General features: G+C 42.2%; 1 protein-coding gene across 1 annotated transcript; it reads right to left on the bottom strand.

Annotated features, from left to right (window-relative positions):
• Positions 1-819: 819 nt before the first annotated feature.
• Positions 820-17,556, bottom strand: cavin2a (caveolae associated protein 2a). Its single transcript, XM_056389870.1, has 2 exons — positions 16,820-17,556; positions 820-4,766 (listed from the first exon to the last, which is right to left on the bottom strand). The coding sequence occupies exons 1-2, from the start codon at positions 17,378-17,380 to the stop codon at positions 3,912-3,914; spliced, it is 1,416 nt and encodes a 471-aa protein (XP_056245845.1). The 5' UTR covers positions 17,381-17,556; the 3' UTR covers positions 820-3,911.
• Positions 17,557-19,430: the final 1,874 nt, after the last annotated feature.

Raw genomic sequence — 19,430 nt, 5'->3', positions numbered from 1 at the left:
ACGATGCCTTTTCCTGAGTTGACCTTAAAGAAACATAAAAATACAACAAAACATAGTGGAACAAACTGTTGGACAACTATGCATAAACATTATACTGATACATCGGTTCATACAGTAATGGATCAGTCATCTTATGAGGTCATAAACAATACATTTTCCCCATCAAATCATAAACTGTACCCGAGTGCAAATAGTCACTGCCTCAACAGCTACATTTTTTTTACATCCAGAAACAGTCTCTCTGGATAGCCCACTTTACTGGATACTATATGGTTTTTAATATGGACTATCTCTTCTGTAGAGAATGGTTTCAAAGGAAACAGTTTACTGTCTTTCCTAGTAATTTTCAGACCAACTCCTGGAATGACAAGTTACTGTTTAAATAGAATTTTTCAAAGATTTGAGCACCAAAGATGAAATTCCTTTTATCTTAGTAGTAATGTGGTGGAGGCAGAAATCTGAGATGGATCTCAAATCCTGGGCAACCAGCATGTAAGCTATTTGTAGGGTTAGAAAGTACTACCCAAGTACATGAAAAAAAGTGTTATTTTGTGATCAGGGTGAAGCAGCCATTTATTGTGGCTCTGACCTCAGCACCTGTCTAAATTTTATATAAATCACTCTGAGTTGACAAGCTGTGTGGTGTAAGTAAGAGTTGAGCAACTGAACCATTCCCTCCACTGAGATTAATCCTCCACTAACCTGTTACCAACACTGTAGGTTTACTAGATCACTGTGACCTAGTCATTTCCAAACTGCTGTAATCACATTTATGTGAAATGTGACATTTATACTCAAATGAAGACCACAAACAAAATGTGATTGTTATAAAATCTTTATTGATGTATACAATACTAAATTTTGAAAGTAAATTCTGGAGGAGTACATTTTAAACACTCAAGTGGCAGGGGAATTTCTGCTATGAAGGAAACGTCTTTGGTTTAAGTGGTTAACTAAATGAACAGACTAAAAAATAAAAACAAATATGACATTAAACACAATATTACTACCTGTGCAGTAGGTATATGGTGTTTGAATTTTATAGCAAACCTCACATACGATCCAGATTTAACAGTGATTTTAACACAAATAAAAACAGACTTGTACACACATACACATGTCTAGATATTTATTTCTAGATATTAGATATATATCTATATATAAAGATAGATATATTTTTTTACATAAGCAGACATATCACCAAATTAACACAATTGCATAAGCAGAAATGCATCAAAGCCAGTCACATTTCAACCTCTACATTATAGAGAATGCACACATAAGCCTAGTGTTTGATCCTTTTTCAGTAATTTTATTTATACTAAGAATTAAAAAGAAGCCTGACTAAACACATTTAAAATAAATAGGTAACTAGTTGTTTTAAAATGATTTATGTCTCCTTACAGATCCAATTGAGCAGACTGGCAGGTTAACGTTTAGAACTCATGAAGCACTCGGAAGGCTTTGAATGCTTTACTTTCTCAAGTACTGTTGAAAATATTTCTGTTATATGCACTGTATTTTTTGTATTTACCAGACATCAGTTATAGGAAGTGATTTCCTTGCATAAGTTCAGATATAATAAAATATTGTGGGCACTATATTTTGACTTGAAAGAGTCAAGAATCTTTAGAAGCAGTATAATGGACGTGGGGTAAGTGAAACGGAGGTTTCCCTATCCTGCAGTGCCAGCATTTCATTCCTATACCCCCCTGAAACATATTTCAATTCTCACGGTCAAACGCTTTGCAGACACCTTTCTACCGAGTTGCACATATGCATGACGCACAGACAACTTGAACTTTCCAACAACTGACGTCCTTTCTCAAACTTCCCATCACCCACATCCTCATGCCCAGGAGCCTCTACTGGGGCAGAACACCTGTGGCTCCAGGGAGCATCTTCCTCTCTGTGCACAGTCTCGACATGCAGGCCAAGAGCATGAAAAATGGGCTGAGCAGTGGTCATCTGTCAAACCTAGGAGTGCTGTCCTCTGCCTTTATCCACTTCTGTGACCTCTATAGTATCTGGAGCCTTGGCACCTGGTATCACTTGCTAAATTATTTTTAGGGAGTTATGGCATTAGACATCTGTAACTAAGGCTGGTAAAGCACTTAACTATGTGCAATGAGAGGAAAGTCACTTTATAAAGACTTTAAGATATGACCTCCAAACATGAAGTTGATTATGACACATGTATTTCCACCTCCTTTAAACTCAATCATTCTCATTCTTTTTGTACTTGGTATCAAACCTTGAGTATGCCCTATAAAGTGATAGCTGCAAGGAATTCCTCAGAAGAGGGAAAAAAAAAACCTTTGGGCATGTTTTACTATCACTCTTATCTAAAAAACACGAGTCCATCCCATCAGGAGTGCATTTACGCATACCAGCCTGTGCAAGGTAAAGGCACTGCAGGAGTATGTGTGTGAATGTGTCTAGGTGGAGAGGCTTTAGTGGTGGTGTCCTGGTAAATGTATGTGAGATGGTGTTTTGTCTTAAACATATGAAACTGAGTAAACATTCCCCATGTAAGTTATGGATACCTGAAAGTAAAAGATGACTTATAAACACCCTAGTATCATAAAGTAATTCAAAAAAATTTACAGACACCACATTTACTGTGTAAATGCACACACTCATGGCAGTTATCATAAAGTTACCATTTACATTATGGTGTATAAGGTGTAAATACCCAGAGAGTAGTGTGCCTCATATAGTAAATGACAAAAATAATTCCTATACATACACATAAAGTTGCCCTGCAGAAAAGACAAAGGGCTGTAATATGCATCATTTAGCATGTCAGTATTAAAACCTGCAGGGTTATTTGTGTCAGTAAAATATCTCTCCAGATCTAGAGTAGCTTCTATGCTGCAGTGTCCTTCATTTGCATCAGTGTGACTGAACTCAAACATATTTCTTTTATCTTTCTAAGGAATATCAAAAAGGTGTCATTTGCTAGAACATTTTGACTATTTCAAATGATTCTATGCTATTCTACTTTTCAGCGATTCAAAAGGGTAACTGTTGGTGGTCAATTGGAATTTACAGATTACTATAATATTACCATATGCAACTCATAGGGTACTCTAGGTAGTTCATCAACGATAAGGTTTGATTGGAAACAATAAACTGGCTCTCACTAGTGAAGTAACATACAAATTTGACGACTGCAGGTGAAGGACAGGAGACAAGACACAGCCACTCAGACTAGTGAAGTTAGTTAAGATCAGGGTGTTTTCAGCACAGGTCCAAAGAATTCTGTAAACAACCTCCAGTCCACTACAAAACACCCCAGGCCATGTTCACTGAAAACCTAGAAACTGCTCATTCCATCTCTTGCACAACCTGGCAACACACTGCCTCAATAGGCTGTGGGCAGCGTCGCTGCTGCCAAAGATTTACTATTTTTCACGAAAACTGCAAAGAACAAAGAGACTATTTGTCAGTGAGGAAGGGAGGTCCAGAGGCAGACAAACACAGCAGGAGGGTAGATAGTTGGCCCACCGCCCTGGAGATGAGCTGCTGTTGAGGTGGTGGGCACCAGTGGATGGGAGTGAGTTACGATGCACTGATGCAATGTTGCTTTCAACAACAACCAACTAGAGAGTTTACGAAGAAGAAGAAGGTGTAGCTGTTAACCTCATTGCTTATGCGGATGATGCGGTTTTCAGACGATGCTGGTGATGATCAAAGGCAGTGTTGGAGGAAAGGTCCAAGGATGGTATGATGATGGTATGATGTTAGGAGGCTGACAGTATGATTCTTGTTTATATGGGTGTTCATGACAACACAGGACTGTTTACAATGGAGGGATGATTTGCGCCTGCTGGGTGTTAATGTAAAAACTCGAGGAAGAAAAAGAAGAATGTGAAATTAGAATAGAAGCTCAGCAAAATCAAATCACATTAGGACACTTGCTGCACAGCAGTTGTTGCTGTAGGAATCTGGGCATCTGCTGCTGTCTCAACGGGGCTGTTGAGTTTCTCTTCATCTTCCTCATCATCTTCTTCCTCGCCAACATCTTCATCGTGCTCTGGCACTGCCAGGCCAGCACAACGATCACCATTAATCTCGCACTCGATGTTTGGTGGTTCTCCATTGAATGCCAGCTGTGCCTTCATGCTGTCTGGGGTGGAGGGGCTCAGCTTCTCCTGAATCTCCTCCACAACGCCTTCATGGGTGTGCACCTCCGCCAAGGGAATCTCACCATCTAAGCTTCCCAAAGGAGGAATCTCCACATGGGCTCCTTCCCCAGGTGAGCCCACGTCTTGTGTGGGGACCTCACCGTCTCTGACCTTCTTCACGTTGAAGGTCATGGGAGACACCTTGAATGAGGAGGACTTAGCAGTTGGGCTCTTGGGGTGGTTCGGGGTGAGGCTCTTCTTGAGTTTCTCACGCTTCTCCGGCGGCACAATCTTGGTGGTGATCTGGGTCACCTTCTTCTCAATGCTCTGGCGCGAAAAGGCCTTCTTGAGGCTGTCGACCTTCTTCAGGCTGGAGCGCTTGAATTTGTCAGCCCTTCTCTCATATGAGCGGGAAGTACCCTCCAGCATCTCTTCTTCCTCCTGGTGTAGTGCAAGCTCATCTTCCTCATCTGAGGAAAGGCTGATGGTCTGGAGAGCCTCCTCTTGGGCACGGATGCCGTCAACAGAGCCCGCAATAGATGGAGTGGGCCGGGTGGACTCTGCATCATACTGGCTTGGTTGCGGGGTCTTGAGGGAGTCCTTGACTAACAGACTGGAGGGAATCTCATTGTCTTCCTAAGAAGAAGAAGAAGAAGAAGAAAGAGAGAAGAAGATGGTTAAAAGGATGGCCATTTTGATCAGTTATAAAAAACATGACTGCTTGAACCAGGATTTCATTTCATGAAAATAAGGGGAATTCAAAGATATGTGATGATATGTCGATTGTAGTAAAAGCTTTGCAGCTTGCATTTCAACATCTTTGTCTCATTTAGTTATGGTCGAGGTTAGACTTTTTTTTTTTCTTTTACCAGTGCATTCAGAGGAATTCATGACACTGACGACTGAAGTGTAAATCCAAGCACACATTACCCACAAACACGTTAATGTATACTTCTGGCCATGGCCTTTAATACACTTTGACATGTTAGGTTGGTCTGGACTAAGGAAACCAGTTTCTGCATGCCTGCCCCGGTCGTTTCCTCAAGACATGTGAGGAATTTCACCTGTCTCTCTGCAGGAGTCACACACTTCTCTCCATTTTCACTGTTTTATGTCTTTCTCTGCCCCTCTGCCCCCCCCCCCCAGAGGGAGCCATGTGAGTGCTTTTAGTTGTTGGTTGATTGCTGTGTAAGCATAATATATTCTCCTACATTTAATATGCTGTTAACCTCTGAACATGTACAGATCTATACAGTAAAATGACTTAAGATTTGAGATGTTGCATCTTGAGGTGTTTTACCTCATGATATGTCAAAACCAAACACCAGTGTCAGCCCCACTCACCCTCAGTACATGTTGGAATTACACACATTTTAATTACCAGTTGTTTCTGTGCATCATGCATGTAAGAATGAGCTTCCATTAAAGCATGCATGGCAGCTCTTACCTAGACATAGAGGTGCTTAAAGAGACAGGATGCCATAAGTAGTTGGGGGGCTGGCTACTCAATGCATGTTTCTTGGGATGTCATGAACACATACTTAAGAACTGGGCCAACCAGATGATCTAGAAGAGTCCTGCCTCCTGTCCACACATCACTCGTCACCAATGGTGACTGAGGACAGTAGTATTATGGACGCAACCTGTCAAAGGAAACTTCTTCTAATTTTGACCCACTGTTGTATTTTTGAAGTGGAATAGTGGTGAGATGAAACGATATAGTGCCTGTGACAATTATAGCCTGTAGGATTTTATGTGGCAAAGAGACTGTGATTGACAACAACTACTGTTTCACCTCAACCTGATCCACAGGAGTTCACATCACTCCTTTAAGACACCTTAACAATATCATAGTACATGGACAGTTTTAAAGAAGTGGAAAGCCATGCAAAAAACCGTCCTGTTTTCCCCACCTTGCTGACACTTGATAACTTTAGATTACACAGCATTTATGGAAGAGTTGGGCTGATTACATAAGGTTGATAAATTGCATAGTAAGTTTTTTTTAATGTTCCTCATTATAGGTAGCACTTGTAAAAGATGAAAGAACTGCTTTTCTGAATATGTGTTTATTTAACAACACCACCAACAACCACTAGAGGTATGTCATTCATCCTAAAAAAAAAAAAAAATGATGCACTCTGGGGTTTGTAACTCGAAATCCAAAAACACAAAAGGTAGCACCTTGGGGAACAGCTCTGGTTACCACCACCTCTCATTCGGTTCAACAGTAATCCCTCCCTTTCAGTTTTGTTCTCCGTAGCTCCCGCCTGTCATGTCTGAATCAGCAGTGTCTGAATGCCCCATTTTGCTGTTGGTCTGACGCTGCACCACACCCACAGAGACTGTGTGGATCCGAACATGTTCGTGCAAACTCAGATCAGAAAGTCAGGAACTGTGTGAGTGATAGCCTTTGTATGAAAAACACTAGAGATTCTGGAGGAACACCAGAGAGGGTGGCTCTAGTTGGATCAGACATCATGCTTATCTCCCTCTTCAGATGAAGTTAAACAGTTTTATCAGCATCAAATGTGAGATAAGGTTAAAACACTCAGGTATCTGACCAGTCATGATTAGAAAATCACAGCTAATATAGCCTCTCCTGACCCTCAGTGGAACGTTCCCTTATGTGCATATATAAATATACGTATGTGTGTATATATATATATATATATATATATATATATATATACACACACACACACATATATACACAGAATAATCTTCCCTAATCTTCTCTGGTTGTTTGATGATGTGAAGGTTTCTAAAAGATTCTATCTTCACACCCCTGCTCCAGTCTGGGCATGTCATAGACTTTCTGATTTGGCTCAAACATGTTTGATATAATCAGTGTGGGTGCTGGGGCACATGGACGGCAGCATCTGAGAAACTCAAACACCTTTGAATGAGAACTGAACCCTCCTACATACTGTACTAAACCTGCTACAGTAACACAGTTTGAAACGTTTTATTGTTTAATTCATGAGTTAGTCTTTTTTCACAGTCTTGATTTAATGCAGCTCTTTTTCTGCATCTTTTATTTGGTTTAACTGGTGAAAATGCCGCTTATGTGTTTGGCTGCTCAAAGAGTAAAACAGTGTGAAATGAATGTGTCTCCAGTTTAACTCCACAAAATCTTGGCAGGCAAACTATGACAAACAGAGTTTCCCTAAATACCATTTGACCCAGGTCTGTCCTCTGTGTGTGTGTGTGTGTGTGTGTGTGTGTGTGGGTGTGTGTGTGTGTGTGTGGCCTTCACATTCTGGTATGTCTCTCTTGGGAACCCCGTTATTTAATGTGCCCTCTAAGGAAGCACTCATTAGCCACTGAGAATGTGATACAGTATATGTGTGTGTGTGTGTGTGTGTGTGTGTGTGTGTGTGTGTGTGTGTGTGTGTGTGTGTTTGAGTGTCTGTTTGCCTTTGTGTATGGGCAATTGTGTATGGGCATGTAGGACATAAACTATTTTTTTTTAAAAACGGTTTAAGAGAACAAGATGAAAGAGAATTGAAATAAATTTGGACGGAACCAAAAAACAAAGTTAATTTAATTGTGACTGCAAGTTTACTGTAATTAACGCAGGGCAAAGAGATTCTCTACAAACGCTTATATAATGGAGTTCAAGATCTTATTTAAGACTTGCATGCTGCACTTGCTATCTAATTGCAAGTCCTGCAAGGTGTTACAAAGCCAGAGCTTATTTAAGTCAGCACTCCAGAATCTCATGCTCTATTCAAACAGAGAGAGAGAGAGAGAGAGAGAGAGAGCGAGAGAGAGAGAGAGATCAGGGCTGGACGTTGCAGCTGATTGAAAGAGCTCAGATGGGCTCATGTTCCTTTGTGAGTGTGTATTTCTGTTTATAGCAAGTGTGTTATGGAACCCTTTACTGTTTCTTTAGCATCTCTTCTCTCTCCTTTGTTTATATTATCTGTACTTGCATCTGCGCATCTGTATCATACTTAGGAATGAGCTACATGGTTGAACTCTCTACTCTCTCTTTCTCATATATATATATATATATATATATATATATATATATATATATATAAATAATGTAATATATGTACTTTATTTCTGTGGTGTACACTGCAGTTTTGTATGTACCCAGTTATATGTGTGTGTAAGCGATTTGAACAGGTGTGTTTTCCTGGCCCTTCAGGTGATGAATGGAGGTTTTCCTAATCCTAATAGGCGAGGCTGGTACAGGTGTGTTGGCACAGTGAGTCAGGTACCTCCGGGGGACTGCTCCAATGAGAGGGTGCACCACCATCACCGCCACCGCCATCACACACAGAAATGCACATGTGCACACCTTTGCTATTCTCAAACCCCTGCAATTACTTTTGTACAGAATGAGAAATACAAGAAGCTTAGTTTAAATAAAAGAGGGAGACGAGACTGATGTGCAGTCTTGATGCTTTTTATTGATTGTGATCAGACTTTGTTGTAATGCAACAATTTAAACAAAGAGCTAAAGATAAAGCCCTGTCTCTGAACATTCTCCTTTTTTCTCTTAATTTCCTCCTCCCGCTCTGCCTTTATTCCCTTAATTTGCCTGTTATCTTTGTCTGTAATACAAACTACCTCATTCAAAATGACCACACAAAACACAATCCCTTATTCTACTGTCCCTGCACCCTCTGCCCCACACATCGTTCCATCCACTCAAGGAACAATCGCACTACAGTGTCCACCTGCAACTCCAGGTTGTACATATGCAAATGTACAATGTTGCCTTTTATCTGCATATGTTTTCATTACAGTACATCTCTCCTATTACAGCGCAGCGAGCCGTTTTACTGTTCACCCCTTACCCAGCTTGTTATATAACATCACACAACCCCCACCCCCATTCCAATGTGCATGAAGAGCCATCTGTGGACGGAGGAAGGACATAAGGAAGGAAGGAAAGGAAATGGAATTCTGCAATTTGACATTTGACTGATTTAACACAAAACACGATAAACTCTCAATGCACTCTGCAGTGTACCGGAGTGATGTCTAAACACACTGCCTTGCACTAATGAATATGCATGCATACCACAGACCGTACAGATACATACAGACATTGTAAACATATAAAACTCCTGTCAAGATTGTACCCCAACACCACACCACTGTACCAAGTACGCTCAAACTGCCACAAACATTACAATTCCTAGTATCATAAATATCTCCTCAGCAACTTCATGCCAATTCTTGGCCTATTACCCATAAAGCTTTGCATAACAAGTTAGGGCATTCTTTCCCATCCCCGCCCCTCCCATATGTGCCTCACCAAAAGAAAACACGGCATGTTTACTGGCCTCACAAGCTTGTGAAATCGCACAAACACAATAACCAATTGAGGCGCGATGTAATGCTGACATATTGGTAGGATGTACATCATAGCAATTCTAGAGAGGCGGCCATTATTCCTCATGACATAAATGATGATGTTGGACGTCTGAAAAAACGTGTTCTCTCAACTCATAAATTACAGGATAGCAGTCTGCGCACTTTGGATGATTATAGGTCTCATGTTCTGTAATATGAGCTCTCCAGTTCTCATAATGAATTTCATACATGGCATTAATGTTGACTGTGATAACCTAATGGTTGACTGGACCGTTGAGATCTTTGTCACCTACTGTACTTCCTCTACATCAAACAGATTCCCTTCTTGTCTTGCACAATCCCTCCACATGAATGATGAATGATCAGCTCAACGTTCCTGCATATTTACAGTTGTAGTTTTTCCGGTTGCTCCATGGCTTTGTTAATCTCCTGCAGCTCTTTTGTTTAAATCTCCCAGGATCCTCCTTCAGACATAGCTTCAGCACAATCCAAAAGTTTGCATATCAGAGCCATTGTTTGATAAGGGCTGTGCAGAGATACCATGAGCCTTTTTGATAAGGCTACCACCAATTGTCACAATGTTTACTCCATATGGAGGTCAACGAGCATGAATGTCTGCAGAGAGGCCAGGAAGTCATCGTGTTATCGCAAGACATGTTGTATTTTTATGTTTTATTCAAGAGCAGAGAAATAAGAACACTGAGAGCCAAAATGGCTATTGTTTCCCTCTTTCCTGCCATGGATGTAGTGGCCTCGGTCAAGGGATTGGATGGACACTGGGGTTTCAGAAGTCAAGCACGAGCATGTAGACGGAGTCCTGAAGTCTAATGCCAGAGAAAATAAGGGAGGTGATAGGAGTCAAAAGAAGATAGCTGGTTTCAATTTTTTTAACAACAGGATAGGACCAAGAGCTCCATTGGCAGGACACCAGCACCACAACTCCCTGCACTGTTCTTTAACCATTTCAATTACTCTGTCGACAACGTGTCATGCTGTGTGAGTGTGAAAAAAATAGAAAAACATCAACAGAAAACATGCAAGTAAGAATCGAGTGTGAGGGTTGGGATGTCTTTCTTAAATCCTGCGGCACAATGAAAAACATGTTAAATATGTGCTCTTGGCAATGCTGAAGACAAAGATGTGCAATGCATCATGGGAAACTAAACCATCCTAAAAGGCTACTGCCTTTATTCGTCTTTGCATAAACACTTTTGTTGTATTGTCCATATTCCTTTGTAAAAACTTCAATTTAGGGAATTTTACCATCAACCTTTAGTTCATGGCAAATCAAACAACAGCAAAAATCAACCTGACTAGTCTGCCCAGCCAGCGTGCCCAAACACACAATACAAGTCTGTTGTGGAAGCACACTAAGACTCTCTCATCATCACTTCTCTGTGTTATTATAGCTGTTAAAACTAGTATTTTATACCTGAAAGCTGCAGCTACAAACTTGCCTTTGCCTCAGAGACTGAAACAGTTCAGCAGACCTGTCAAACCTGAATGTGACATCAGGCAGAAAAAGACTTAAGGTGAAACTTCCCCATCTACATGCACGTATTTGGCCCACACAGTTTGCAAGCGCAAGTATACTCTCCTATCCAAACTCACTCTTCACTGTCAGTCTTTTTTCCTCTGCCCATCTCTTTTCTCTCCATAGTTATCTCTCCTTTGCTCTTCTCCCCTCATTAGTTTCTGTTTTCTGACAACCTGGAGGATTATGTGAGGTACTAATCCCAAAGCAAAAATAAGAATGACAACAAAGCAAGAAGCCATGCTGTAAACAAACATCACTGTTCATTTAAAAAAAAGTGTGCCTTAAAGGCTGCACAGCCGTGTTAAGACTATTAACACAGAGACGATTCTTAATCTTTGGAGTCTTGCATCCGACTGACTTTTCTATAAATGTTTAAAATCTCACTGTGGAGGACAAAATGTATGAAAGTCACTGCTTGTGTCTTGGTGGTCACCGGTAGTGCTTTTCTCTATAAAGTCCAGGCATGTTTACGTGGTGAACATATTATCAAACAACATACGTAGCAAGTTACATAATGGGCCTATGTCATTGCAGTCATTGTGAATTGTCATAGGTACAAAAGCACAGGTGTAATTAACTTAATTAAGGACTGAGCTCCATTCAGTGTCACAATAAGCCACTTCAGAGAGCCTGCAGTCTGGAACTGGATGAATGCAGTCATCGTTAGCTGTGCGTATGGAGCTGTATTTCTCCTACTATGGCATGACAAAATGTCTGCCATAAATACGGTCTATTATAATCTTATTTCATCCCCGTTTAACAGGGATATTCGGGCTATTGTTCTCTATCCAAGAGCTGCCAGTCATTTACACTTGACAACTAACGAGCTAGCTGCTAGCGAAAATGACATGATGCAATCAGCTAGACTCTTAGTCTAAAGGTGCCTTCACACAGCTCCAAAGCCTCCACACCCACAAGTACAAGTACAAGTACATGTGTGTCCATGTACACACAGGTAGAATCAGAAAATCAGATAATGTGTTTTTCTACAGATGCTGGACTAATAGCTTCAGTAGCTAGCCTAGTCCTGTCCTTAGTTCTTAAAGTTAACACACTCTCCAACTCTAAATAAAGCCCAGAATGTAGGCTCACCGGTGGCTAACAATAGCAAGCTAGCTAAGTCAACTTTGGAATAACTTCTTTGTGTATTTCTCCTCTTTTTGTGGAAGCTATAGCCACATCCCAGGACTGTCTCTGAGCACTGACATGAAGTTGAAATCAACTGTCCCAGCAAACTCCTGGTCACACAGTGAACAAACCGCTCTGTCATTATGTCAAAGTACTGAAAGATTACAGGGATTACTAAAAAGAAAGTAGCTAAAACATACATTTCAAACTGTAATCCTCTACGCTTCTCACCGCTGAGACAAACATTGCCGTAACGCAGCCCTTCACTTTCAGTTACTATAGTCAGCACAAGGTCCAGGATCACAATTCAATTTCTGTTGTTGTAATTTCCGTAGATTTTGTTTCTCTTACTTCCACAGAGGCAATACTGGAATAAGTTACAGAAACAACCATGTTACTTAAAGTTAGCTAGTAGCTGCCCTATTACTTTAAACAGGTTAAAGCCCCTACATGATTGAATGCAGTGAAACACCTCGCATTGCTCTGGGCTATAGAGCTGGTGCAATATATTATCTGTTAGAGTGGGACACTCTGCAAATCTCAGCTGTAGCCTGCAGCCAGTAGCTTGCTCCAACCTGTGGAGACGGATACAGTTTTATCATGGGAGACTCTACCGCGAACACCTGCAACACACTCCGCAATACACTCTGCAATACACCCTCTAATAAGACTCAAATATCTTATCACCCCTGAACGTACCATGTTTGGGAGGAAGCTAGCTGAATAAGTATTCAATATTCAAGTTTAACCCTTAACTACTCAGCTGATATTTTATTTTCTTGTAGTCAAGGTTCAGTTTGTGTCACTTCTGATCTGTATGCAGATAGGAGCCCGAACACTGCTTAGTCATCAGACCATTATTTAGTATTAATGAACTCCAAATTACCGATCTTTGTGTCATCAGGCTACAGTGAAGGGCGAGGCTGGGAACAGAATTACCAGTTTGTCCTCCATCTTAGAGTATGAACAGTATGAGCGCACTTTACTTCCTGCTGCTGAAAGCTAAGATTAAGTCTCAACCTTTGGTCAAGTGTCAGTATACAAAAGCTCGATGATGACCGGTGGCATAGCAAAAATAATGGCAATGACTAAAGTTAAGCCAGTCACTCAAAACCATTGTGAGCATCTTCTATAGAATGACACGTCGGGATGTGGTGATGGATGGAAACGCTTCGCAAGCTGGAAAGTTGACAATTCTTTGTAACTTATTAAATGAGTAACAAAATGTAGAACTGAACGATGGGAAACAGAGGAATCAACAATCGAGAACAACGACACGTTCCACTCCGGCTCCAACAGCACGACTTCCAGCAACAAAAAGCAAGTTGCAGTCCATGTGTTTACTTTGGCTGGGGAGTATATTTCTCTTTCCTTGCAATGTGATATGAGAGCTCCTTGATAGTGTGTAAGAGCTCTGACTGTCGTCACTCTCTGCCTCCCTGCGATTAGTGATCCCAAAAACACCAGACAGCCACCGAACATCCTCTTCCCATCCCACCAAGAGTCACACAACTCCCTCATCCCTGCTGAACATCTAGCAAAGACTCTGAATCGGGCCCCACATGTGCGAGGGAACAAATTAAATTCTCACAGCATTCAAATTCAGTTTGCCATTGTGGTCGACTTGTTTGTTGTGATGAAATTCCACTGTGAAATAAACACAGATGGGGAGATTAACATCCACTCAGAAATAAAGGACTTCTGTCGCAGGGAATTTAATTTGAAAAGTGCCGTATTTCATGTAGCAGGCCACAGCGATGCAAATAAGATAAGTTATAAGATCTCCAGGGGAGACTGTTGATTTTTTAAACACTCAGGTAAAAGAGCCTTTGAAATTAATCTATATGACAAATAATAGAAAAAGCAAACACAACACAATATATTTCACCTTTCCAAACAGCAATTACCAAAACAGTCTCTAAACTGTACACAGTGGGATCTCAGGTGGCTGGGAATTGTGTGTTTTGCATGTGTACATGAGTGTGTGAGCTGCAGGCCTGGAGAGGGGAGGGCCATATGGAGACAGGAAAAGCACTGGTGCACAAAAACAAACAAACTAAGGGCCAACCAGCGGTAATTACGTCCTCATTAGTCCTCGTTATGCACAGGAACGCAGCAGAGCGGCAGACAGCGCTGTCATTTCTGACCAACTGTGTCCAAAGCTTGGAGCTAGTATAGACTCCTGCTCTATGCAACAGAGAGCGTTTACCCAGAAGCCCTCTGTGTTTCCACCTCAGCTGGCACGCACTGAGTGATGAGTGGTTTGGATCAATTTTGTCAAGTGGGGAGGAGGAGGAGTAGGAGGAGGAGGGCCCCACGGCCAATAGCTACAGGACTGGCATAGTAGAGTTTGGCTCTCGGTGGGTGTGCCGCAAATGTGCGTTATCAAAGAGTACAGCGAGGAGTGCAGCATGTAGTGCTCGGCGTAGTTTCAGGGAACCAGGACAGGTGGCTTGGACTTAGACAGAAAAAGTGATCACATGCAAGTTGGAGTTTGTATAAAAAGACAAAAAAACAGAAGGAGGGAGTAATGTGAGGCATGAAAAATGGCTGGCCATTTGAACATGACCCAAAACATACCAGACAAGAAAATTAGAGGACAGCAGCAGGTGGAGAAAAATCAAGAAAAAGACACAATACTGGAGGCGAAAAATGAAATGAGGTGAGGCAGAAAATGATGGACACAGAAAAGAGTCAACACAGGAGATGGAACAGAGGCTGCACTTAGTTCTTTTATTTCCCGCTCCCCTCAGGCATGCCGAGTCTCATTTACCAGCTCAGTAACTGCATACACCTGACCCAACACATCAGCATGACATCCAATAGGCAAGTTGCACGCACACACATGATGCACACACACACACACACACACCCTTAAGGTCACACCTGGCCTTCTTCCCCGTCTAATGCTCTGCTCTTAGTTTGACTGAAAACTAGAAGAAAAAAATCTCAGGACTAAGATCAGCACTTTTAACATGATGATATAGAAACTTTTAATTATACTTTTAAACACTGTAATAATGTTAATTTAATTAGGTATAAAACACTAGCAGCACTGTCCACTCTCACTATCCCTCGCTTCTAGCACATAAAAAAAGTGACAGAGGATGCACTTAAAATCGATCGGCGGTGCCTCGCCCACAGACACACAGAGCCACCTTGTACAGGGGAAGGTCTTGGCACCTGTTGCATTTGAACAACAGAGCCTCAGTACCTGGGAAACCAGATAACAACGACAGTTAAGAGCTCTGAGCAGCTCTGGTTGTGTCAACAATACCCCCCCTTTTCGCTGCCTGGGCACACTCATATGCAGTTGCTCAGACGCACCCACACACACACACAGATAAGCATGAAAAACCATGCACAAAATGTACTCAGAGACGCCTCAATCAGTGTTTTTTTTGGGTTGAGTTTCATCTGCTTGATTAATAACCTCAGTTTAACAATACAAGTTAAAGTTAAGGTCTATCTTGTGTAAGCAGAAGACATTTCAGCAATATTGAGATAAGTGAGGAGTGGGTTATGTAATGATATTCCTCCCGCTTTCACTTATAATTTCCTGGGGAAACTGGGAAGTTTATCATTTTTTCAGTGTCAGTCTAGAGTTTTACCCTCAAAGGTGTGATGTGGCAGTTAAAGTGGTAAATCCATGCAAAAGCCATCTGTCTGTCTGAATTATGACTGTGGGGTGTAAACAGATCCAGTCAAAGTCAGTGTCTGAGCCCTCCTCTATTATCCTCTGTAGCTCCATTCCCAGACACACCCTTCGTCTCTCTCTCTGACACACACACACACACATGCTCACACACACACAGAGGACATGACAAGGAAGAGATTCATATGCATGTGTATTTGTTAAGATCTTAACTCATGTTCAAGCTAAGTAACCAGATTACATTTTGCATTTTGTTGTAATGGTCTGTTCTTGGAGGTGTGTTTGAAATGTATTTACAGTCACAAAACAGCAAACAGCTCTCCACATCACTCTACAGGCTGCTGAAGTCCTGTCCAATACGTCTTAAGTGTTGAAAATGGAATAAAGTGCTATACCTGCAGCGTATCACGTGTCATGGCCAACCAGGCATATTAAAACATGTGCACACATCCAAACACTCCCATTACTGCAGTCAAATATGAATGCAAATATGACTCACACACACACACACACACACACACACACACACACACACACACACACACACCATTAGAATGAAAAGTTCATAATGCAAATGTGTGCTATGAAAAAAAATATAACATGCCATAAAGGCGTAGTCCAGGCGTTTAATATTGCACTTTATAGAGTGGTCTCAAGAGACACATTTTAAAAAGTATGATAAAAGTGGAAAGAGCAGCAGCTCTATGAGTCAAGCTCCGAGAGCTCCATTTCCTGCATCTCCCATGATAAAAGATTTTTCATTAGATCAAGTTGCCTAAAAATTACGACTTTTTCAAAACCCCTCACCTCCACTTTGTATTGCAGGCTTTAGCCCAAAACGAGATTAGTCAGTTGACTCCAGCAAGGTTCAAACCAGAGCCGCAGAAGACATTACACAACCTGCCACAGATGGAGTAGCACTCCTCCTGAAGATTAAAGTGCCCCTTTAAAACTCCTACAGTAGGCTATAACACAGCAGGCTATTGGCTGTAATACTTTGAATCAAAGGTGGTGTTTATGTTTTTCACTCACCTGGAAAATGAGCACTTTGAAGTGGTTCCTCTTCAGCAGGTGGTTGTGGTTGGCCTCCAGCTTCTTCACCTGGACCGCCTGTTTGTCCATGCGCTCCTTCACATCCTTCAGGTGGCCGCTGACTTTACGGGAGCGCTCCAGCAGCTTGCTCACGCTGTTGGAGGTGCTGATGTGGGTCTTGGACAGACGGGTCACGTCCCCCTGTACGACCCTAACGGCGCCCTCCAAGTCGGCCTGCCGCTGCTCCATCCGCTGCTGGTTGTCCTGCACCGCCTCCAGCATGTTCACCAGCTTGTCCAGCAGCGCCACCACGGTGATGGCGCTCACCTGGCCGCGGTCCACGGGGCTGCCCGGCGCGGCCGCGCTCGGGCTGGTGGGAATTTTAAAGCCAAGCCGGGAGAGGGTGTTGGCAGGGGTCGGGGAAGAAGGGGCGGAAGACGGGCTGAAGCTCGGGGTCAGGATCTCCGTGTTTTCGGGCTGCTGCTGCTGCTGCTGCTGCGGGATGGTGTGAGTGCTGCCCGAGATGCTGCCGGGCTCGGCGTGGGACGCGTCGTCTTCCATGGTTCACAGGTGGTCAAATGTCCCCGCTTTGATGGGATGATTCACCCAAACTCAAATAGCTGAGTCGCACTTTCACTGGCTCCGCAGGTGCTTCTGTCACGCGCTCCAGCCGAGGAGTAAAGTTGGTCTGTTTTACTTCTTGGAGTTGTTTCGACATCCACGCCCCTTTCTATCTCTGCCTCTCTGTGCTGTGAACTCTCAAAACACCTCCCCTGCAAGCCAAAGGGAGGGGCGTGGTTGCTATGGAAACCGCGCAGGCCTAGCCCTATTGACAGAACAGAGGTAGAGTTGGTGTGTGAGTGTGTCCTTCCTTGTAGGCTTGCTTGCTTGCTTTGCGGTGTGTTTTCAGTGTAGGCTGACTGCTGACCACTCCTCTCTGTGCCTGCCTGGCAAAACATGTGTAAAGGATACTTTTGTTTACTGCACTATGATTTTGTATTGTACCAAATTGTAATGAATTGGATTGTAGTGTGTGTGTGTGTGTGTGTGTGTGTGTGTGTGTGTGTGTCACAAAACAATAAAACAACAATGAAACTATGAGACAAATCAGTCAGGCCTGTGTTTTTTGTGAGTTTCAGGAACCAAGATAAATGGACCATATTTTCTTTACACCCTAGTCCAGTGTGCGTTTGTTTGTGTGTGTGTGTGTGTGTGTGTGTGTGTGTGTGCTTACATGTTAGCATATAGCTGGGTGTGTGTGCACTGTGTGCGGCCCTTTCCTCTCCCCTCTTGTTTTTGAGCCCCCATGTCATGGCATGGGGCACACTGACATGGAAATGTGGAAATCCCTGTTTCAACAATGAGCTCATCTGTGCCCTGGCACGGTGCCCTGGCCTACCTCTCTCTCTCTCTCTCTCTCTCTCTCTCTCTTTGTCACCATCATTGTAAATGTTTTATTCACAGTAACGCAATCACTCTTTCAACCATGCTTTAAAATCAAATAAATAAGTTGTGTTTAACAGGAATGTGTCAATGTGTTGCAGCAAGAGTGGCTGGATTTATCTGAGAGAAGAAGAATGTGTGTTTATCTGTGTGATTAATTCCCTCACAGAAAACCTCCTGCATCAGAGCTATGACAAGAATCTATTTTATCACCGCAGACTACGGAAAGCATTCAAACCCACACCTGAGTTTTATTGGATTCTGCCTGATATGGAAAAGGCTTGGTCATCCACCATCTCATCTAAAATCAATACCAAGTATTCACACCCCTAAACTGAGGTTAGGTTTTCTGCAACCTCTACTTGTAGCTTATGTACACACAGAAAAGACACACCTTAGAACAATGTGATAGTACAGGATGTTGGCAGAGTGTACAGTCTGCCTCACATTCAAACCACATGAAAAAAAGCATCTATTTTTAAATTGTGTTGTTGTTTCACAGTGTTGGCTGACGTGATTTTGACCAGTTTTGCAGCCCTCAGATTTGTTGCAACAATTCATATGTTTCCGCTTCCTTAAAGGAATAATTCCACATATTGGGAAGGACTTATTTTGCTTTCCCACTGAGACTTAGAGGAGAAGAGATGTTTGTTACATAAATATAAAGCCATAGCTAGTTAGCTTAGCTTAGCACAAAGGCTGGAAACAGCTAGCCTGCTTCTGTCCAAAGGTAATAAAATACGTCTACCAGCATCTCATCAGCATGTTATGTCGTATTTGTTTAATCAATACAGAGGCCAAAGTGTAAAAATGACTCAATGGGCTTTTATGGGGTGGGGGGTGGGCAGACTACTTCTTGATCCGGTGCAGGAACTTTAACACTTTCTGTAAATAAACAAGATATGTTAATTCTGGAGCTTTATAGGCCACATACACATTAATACATTTAAGCATCACTTGTGCAACGATTTGGCCTGGTGTCCAACACTACTCCGGAAATTTCAAGCACCTAAAAGGGAGACTTTTGCAAATGCTGCTGTCCCAGTTTTAGTTTGCATTTTAGACAGAAACTGACACCTTTGGAAACTACAATACAGACAATCGCAGACACCCCTGCTTGCTCCCTGTTTGGCCCTGATCACAATGGACATGGACAACTGAATACAAG

Source organism: Seriola aureovittata, chromosome 11 (assembly GCF_021018895.1).
Source record: "Seriola aureovittata isolate HTS-2021-v1 ecotype China chromosome 11, ASM2101889v1, whole genome shotgun sequence".
In the NCBI taxonomy this organism is placed as follows: Eukaryota; Metazoa; Chordata; class Actinopteri; order Carangiformes; family Carangidae; genus Seriola; species Seriola aureovittata.
This window is presented reverse-complemented; position numbering and strand designations above follow the sequence as displayed.

Coding starts and splice junctions, on each gene's coding strand:
- cavin2a (XM_056389870.1), bottom strand. CDS start 17,380: ATGGAAGACGACGCGTCCCACGCCGAGCCCGGCAGCATCTCGGGCAGC. Junction 4,767..16,819: donor TCAAAGTGCTCATTTTCCAG/GTGAGTGAAAAA, acceptor TCTTCTTCTTAG/GAAGACAATGAGATTCCCTC.